The sequence below is a fragment of the Phoenix dactylifera genome, chromosome 8 (genome assembly GCF_009389715.1).
Source record: "Phoenix dactylifera cultivar Barhee BC4 chromosome 8, palm_55x_up_171113_PBpolish2nd_filt_p, whole genome shotgun sequence".
In the NCBI taxonomy this organism is placed as follows: domain Eukaryota; kingdom Viridiplantae; phylum Streptophyta; class Magnoliopsida; order Arecales; family Arecaceae; genus Phoenix; species Phoenix dactylifera.
Window position 1 is genome coordinate 10410472 of NC_052399.1, and position 6352 is coordinate 10416823.

General features: G+C 37.9%; 1 protein-coding gene across 1 annotated transcript; it reads left to right on the forward strand.

Annotated features, from left to right (window-relative positions):
- The first annotated feature begins 1094 nt into the window (after positions 1 to 1094).
- Positions 1095 to 6074, forward strand: LOC103697862 (neurogenic locus notch homolog protein 3-like). The gene is made up of 6 exons (XM_039128914.1): positions 1095 to 1418; positions 2432 to 2581; positions 5041 to 5124; positions 5250 to 5375; positions 5509 to 5613; positions 5725 to 6074. Exons 1-6 carry the CDS (start codon positions 1316 to 1318, stop codon positions 5787 to 5789), a joined length of 633 nt encoding a protein of 210 aa, XP_038984842.1. The 5' UTR covers positions 1095 to 1315; the 3' UTR covers positions 5790 to 6074.
- Positions 6075 to 6352: the final 278 nt, after the last annotated feature.

Consider the following 6352-nt stretch of genomic DNA (forward strand, 5'->3'; position numbering starts at 1 on the left):
AGTGTCCAATATTTCACCTATTAATATTTTTCATTATGTTACTAAAAAAATAATAGTAAGTTGATAGCCGGTCCTTTCATTAACTAGATATAACTTTTAATCCTTGTTGACTATGACTGTAATACCTGTCTCAAGTTTCTTGGTAGCCAAATTTGATCCAATTTGTTCGATCAGTGGCTAGATCTCCCGCTCACTTTCTTCTTCTACCTAGTAGTGGGACTCTAGATGCAGCTATTATATTTATGTTCTTGGATTGGGCTCTTTATTGATGTTTGGTTTTTTTTCTTTCTATATACTTGTTTTATTTCTTATAAAATATATGATGATAAATTTTATTATTTTATTAAAATAAATTAACCGTAAATTGATAGCTGGTCCTTCATTAACTAGATATAACTTTTAATTTTTGTTGAGTAGAACTTTAATACCCATCCCAAGTTTCAAAAAATTTTATATTCCCCATCCTCAGCAACAATACACTCTTATCCTCTAAAACTAATATAGTTACAAATAACTATATATACAACTAGTATAAGCATATACAGTGTAAGTGTAAATATCTTCGTATCTTGCATAAATATGTACAGGACTAAAAATTAAATGGCACTAGTTAAAACGCCGTGTTAAAATGTGGTGAAAAGAAGAACCCGGAAATTAAGTTTTGTAAAAATAAATTACTGCAAGGCTACTGCAGCAAATATACCATGCATGTCATGGAGACAATTTCATAAATCCGATCCTGCTCACAAACACACTTTATTCCCCACCAGAAGTGCCGGACGTCCACGGTAATCGACGATTGGTATGATACATAAGAGGACAGGCCACGTATACCATCTTACAAAATCACCAAGGGAATGGGAGCGGTGCAGTGAAACATTTCTCCCCTACCACAAAACATGAATTAGATTCAACCAATTCGTCTGAACATAATCCGACTTAGATACGACGCAATCCATCGGCGCTTCCCACAGACCCGCTCCGCGCTCCCATCCCACGTGGCCTTCATTACACGCTACGGACAGAAGCCACTGCCGTGCTCTCCAAAGCTTCCAAGCCATTGAGGGGACCGGAACTAAACAGGCCATATTTTGTCAAAGATTGCCCGTTTCCACGCTAGGGTGACCAGATCTAAGCTCGCACCCTCCGTTACTATTATTATATTACTTCATCCAAGATTACAGAGTCCTGCAGCTCCAAAACTCCAATAAATTCTCCCTCAAGCCACCACCAACTCCCTTCCATCTTACCTCTCTTTCTTTCCTTCCTTCGCTCTGGTTAATATCCGAACTCAGAATAGCAGAGAGGATAAAAAATGGGATGCGTTAAAGTAGCACTTGTTTTGGTGGCACTCCAAGCCACCACCTTTTTGTTGCCGCAGAGAGCAGCTGCAGGAGACTTCCTATCCCCTATTCTCAGTACTGCTCTCATCTCTCTATCTGCCCTATGTGCTCTTCTTCTTTTTTTGGGGGGTTTCTAATTGTATTGATTGTTGGTGATGTTTGCTACTTGGATTTAGTACTCTTTGCTTCAAACTATATGGATCACCCTTTGTTTGTTTTATTTTGCTACAATTTGGATGTTCTGTTGTTCTACTCGTATGGATTTTGCTCACAATTTCCATCGAGTCATCCTGCTTTGTGAACAATTCTATTGGGACAAACCTTCTACTTCATCTTTTTGTTTTTAAGTTTCTCGGTTTTTATCTATTTATAACTTGGGATTTTGGTAAGATAGTTCTTGTTTTGGCGTTTAGAAATTCTTTGCTTCATCAGTTGAGGAAAGTTGAATGGGTTTTCATTTTCTGTCAAAGTTTTTCTGAAGATTCTTTGTAGTTGTAATCCTTGATGATTTAATTTTGCTGACATGGGTGATACCGTTGTTCTTAAATGAGTTCATCTTAAAGTTTTTGAATTATCTGTAGAATTTGATCTTTAGTCTACAGGGATACCTTCCAAGATTTCTCCAGGTAAAAATTTATGTTGTTGCACAAAACTGATTAGAACCGAATTCCCAGTCTTTTGATTCCTCTCTACAGATTAAAGTTCAATTAGCCTATTTTTCCAATTTCTAATTAGTAATTTTTTTGTTTATTTATGTTTCTCATGATTTCCTTCTCTCTTTAGGCTGTTTTAAAATGGAAGTTTATGTTGTTGCTTTTACCATATAGTTTTTTTTTTATTTTTCCCTCTAGAATCCAGTCCTGCAATTCCTCCCATCTAAAGAATCCCTTTCATGAGTCTCTCTTCTTCCCCAATCTTGAAGTTTCTTTGAACTTACTTATGTTAAAGTGGAGTTCACATGATCTAACTTTACTATTCTAAAATCTTTTCTTTGCTTTGTATGACTTGTCTCTATTATATGTAGACTTCCAAGAAGTAGAGAGCTTTTAACATGTGCTCTTGTTTTGTTTGTATTGGTGATTTGCTAGATGCCACCTGTGCTAATGTGGATTGTGGGAAGGGGACCTGCAACGCATCAGTCGACCAGGGCCTTGGGTTCGTCTGCGAGTGCAATCCGGGCTGGTCTCAGTTCCACGTTGGTGACAGTTTCCGCTTCTCTCCCTGCGTCATCCCCAACTGTAACATCTCTCTCTCCTTCTCTCTCCAATTGGTAGAGTCCATCATCATGGACTAATCCATGTAATATAGTAAGGACTTTAGAGTCACTTGTTAGGTGGGGCTCAAGCAAAAGGAGTTGATATTTAGGCAGAAAACAAAGTTAACATGGGTCTGACCATTATGATAATGGAGACAAGGCTTAATTTTTGGTTAGAATTTGCTCTTGTTAAGTCAAAAACAAAGTCAGCAGGGTAACCAAGATATGCTAAACCAGCCCGTACTGGCCCGTTCAGTCCGTACCGAACCATTACCGGCGACGACCGATTCGGTTCGGCCACAGAAAACTGTTCCGGCCCCGACCGGTATAAGGTCGAACCGGACGGAACTGGACTAGTTCGGCCAGGACTCGGTGCGAACCAGCACCAAGTTCGGTTTTCACAGTGCACCACGCGCAGCATGCTGTCTCTTTTAATGCTACTGTAGCTACAGGGGCATTTAATTCCATAGATTCTTCTTCATTTGGGCATAGTCTAAATTGGGTACTGGTCAAGTCTAGAAGAAAATGTCGCCTACCTGTGTATTGGTTCTTTGGTCTCTGGGGTGCAGAATGGTGCTTAATTAGTGCTGCGAAGTTTCAAGTGCTGCTTCTAGACTTGATAAATATAGCATGGAAAAGTCAAGGGTTAGTGACATAATGAAAAGTTGAATACTTAGCTAAACTTTGACAGCTCCACTGAATCAGCAGCTGGTACCTATGCTAAATCATGGACCTGTTTGGATGCAGATGTAATACTAAACTGAAATGTCCTATCTATAGTTCTATATCTTGTGATCATCTTTTTATGGTTTATTTATTTATTTGTTCATTTAATTATTATTTTTCTCTAAGAGTAGGAGGGACAGAGGCTTCATCTATTGTTGTTGGATAAGGATGGGTATCGAACATAGATATCTTGTATCAGCACAAGATATCCTACCAACTATTTCAGTTGGCACCCTTCTTCTATGGTTTATTTCAGCATTGGTTTCCGGCTTTCTGCCAGAAGCCAAATCCGATTTACTAGAGTGCTTTCAATCATTAAAGTCATTAGTATTTTCTCATCCAGCCTCCCCTTAGGTCCATGATTGATACCAATTTGACACTACAAAGTGTGGGAATGAGTCAAAAAGAGTAGTAAAGTGAAGAGATGCATTGGCTGGCTAAATAGTCGGGTGTAAGCAAGTGGTAAATTTCCTTTGACTGCGTCAACTGGTTTATGGGCTTCTACACATTATCAATTCATCATTTAATTGCATTTAGCTAAAATGTTTATGTTTTTTATGCTTTCTTGATTTAGGTCCAAGCAGTTCATTTTTCCACAAGCTGACTTCTTTAGTCCCTTGGCTAAATGGATAAAAGAGTAACTCCCATTTTCCTTAGTGTCATGAAATTCTAATAATCATTCCTATGAATTGTCAGTTCTTCAAACAAAATATGCTAGAGACAAGGTCCATAAAATCAGTATTGGGAACCGTACCTGTACGCTATCTGTCCAATATATACAATCTATATAGTGTGACACGTTTCCTCTACTAAGACATCTCCCCACATTTTTTCACACTCGCAATCATAGGATTGTGGTATGGGTCGGTATCGAGTGGAACTAGGAAGTTCCACTATGTTCAGACCGGTTTGGACTTGTTCGATTCAGTTCACTCCAAACTGGGCAGTTAGGGTAAGTTTTGCATACCATAGTTGTAGATAAACTATTTAACAGAATAGTTTTGGGGCCTAAATTATGTAATATTTCCCATTCCATATGATGGTTCAAAACTACTTTTCTCTTGAGCAAGTGGTCTGGAACTACTTCGACTTAGAAACAAGACACAAGCGAACGATTAGACAATAGAGTTTGGCATCATTAATATTTAGAAGGAAATATTTCCTGAAGAAATATTTAGAAGCAGAAAACATTTCTCTTTAATGTTTTTTTTTTTTTTTTTTCCTTTAGCAAATTGTCTAACGCTTTGATTTTTCCTCAACTTCACAACCCTCCAAGCAATGTATTGAAGAAGAAAAATCTGTTGAGGCAAACTCTTACATCTTATGGGAAGAGCTTGGACAGGCTTTGGAAGACAGATCATTGAGACAAACTCTTACATCTTATGGGAAGAGAATTATGCTACAAACTAATGATGGCAGAGACGTCCTTTTCCTTATTAAGAATGAACAGAGAACAATTTTCTCTTAGAACACTTCATCTTTGCCGTCAAATACCTGTTGGATACGTGTCCAATTAAGTAGAGTTCTGCTTTTGCTAGAAGACATTACTATTTGAAGCATCTGAGAGAGAGAGATAAATGTCTTGGTGATAAGGGGATAAATTTTCTGATGTAGTACAATGCCTTCATGCATGTCAAAAGATTAAATAATTTTTTTAGATTTCTGCTTGTAGCTCTTCTTTCTGTTTTTAATTCTGATCATAGTTGCTGCTTCCAGGTAGCATCAATTACTCTTGCTCCAACCATTCTGAAACTCCAGCACCCTCACCGCCAACTCCATCCAATTCCTCCATGTTGGACCGTAAGCATCACCGTCATCCTCTTCGTTTCGTATTCTCTCTTGGAATCCAATCTCAGTATTAGTCCAACATGGAGTATAATACAGTCATATTTTTCTCTTTTCTTTTCCCCCCTTGTTTCCAACAGCATGCTTCTGGTCCTATTGTGGAGGTGGCACGTGTGTAAAGACATCAAGTTTCGACCACAGATGTGAATGCCAGGAGGGTTTCAGCAACCTTCTCAACGAAACCAGACTACCATGTTATAGAGACTGTAAGAACACCATCATCGATTATTGCCATAAAAGAGAATGGCAAATTAAAAAAAAACAAAAGAAATGGGAGAAAAATTCAGCTTTACTTTATAACAACCCTGTGTTCTTAAATAATGTGGGGGTTTCTTGCAGGTTCCCTTGGGGCAGATTGTGCAAATTTAGGGATCACATTGTCGAATGCTACCACCCCATCATCTCCACCTAGTCTATCTGACAATGGCAGTTCATTTGCTGGAGGTAAAATAATTGTGTAGTTAAGCTGTTATGGTTTAATTTCTTAGTTGCTACACTAACAGTTTAACTGAAGCGACGCATTAAATGGAACTTTTTGCTGTGTTTATTCAACAGATTCCTTTGCTCCAACCAACTTGCTATGGCTGTTGGTATTGATGATTTCTTTCATCATGGTTTGAGCAACATAGATAGAGTATAGAGCATCAGAGATGAGATTCTTCCGCTGATACATAGATAGTATACATGTGATGTTCGTCTGCAGATGAGATTTACACCTTTTCGCTGTTTATTTTATTTACTTATTTGAGATTTTGTGTAAATAACAGCTACAATAAACCATACTTCGTCGAATTTGGATGCTTTCTGTTTCCTTGATCCAAATTCTCAGATAGGAACAATAATGTGTATTGGATATCTATAGTTAATAGAATATGCAGATTGCGTTGTAGCCTTTTAGTTGATATTCAAATTGTCTTCAGCGTCTGCGTAAATTTGTGTACTTGCGTTAATCTTAACCAGGCAACAGTCCTTTTCTGTGCTTTCCTCTTTTTTTCTGGTAGCAAAAAAAGCTTCATTTTTGAACCCAAGAAAAGAACCTAGAGGCAAATCAGTATCATGAAGCTTAAACATATATCTTGATGCAAACAGCTGCTCCGGATGTTTTTTTAAGTTACAATGTCTCATTATAAGACTGCCTATACTTTATTTAAGCAAGGCAAGCCATCATACTTCTTGGGTTCTC

What these genes read in the sequence shown, in the direction of transcription:
- LOC103697862 (XM_039128914.1), top strand. Translation starts at nt 1,316, where the DNA reads ATGGGATGCGTTAAAGTAGCACTTGTTTTGGTGGCACTCCAAGCCACC. An exon ending in CTTCCTATCCCCTATTCTCA is followed by an intron (nt 1,419 to 2,431) that starts GTACTGCTCTCA and finishes GTGATTTGCTAG; the next exon opens with ATGCCACCTGTGCTAATGTG. An exon ending in TGGCAGTTCATTTGCTGGAG is followed by an intron (nt 5,614 to 5,724) that starts GTAAAATAATTG and finishes TTTATTCAACAG; the next exon opens with ATTCCTTTGCTCCAACCAAC.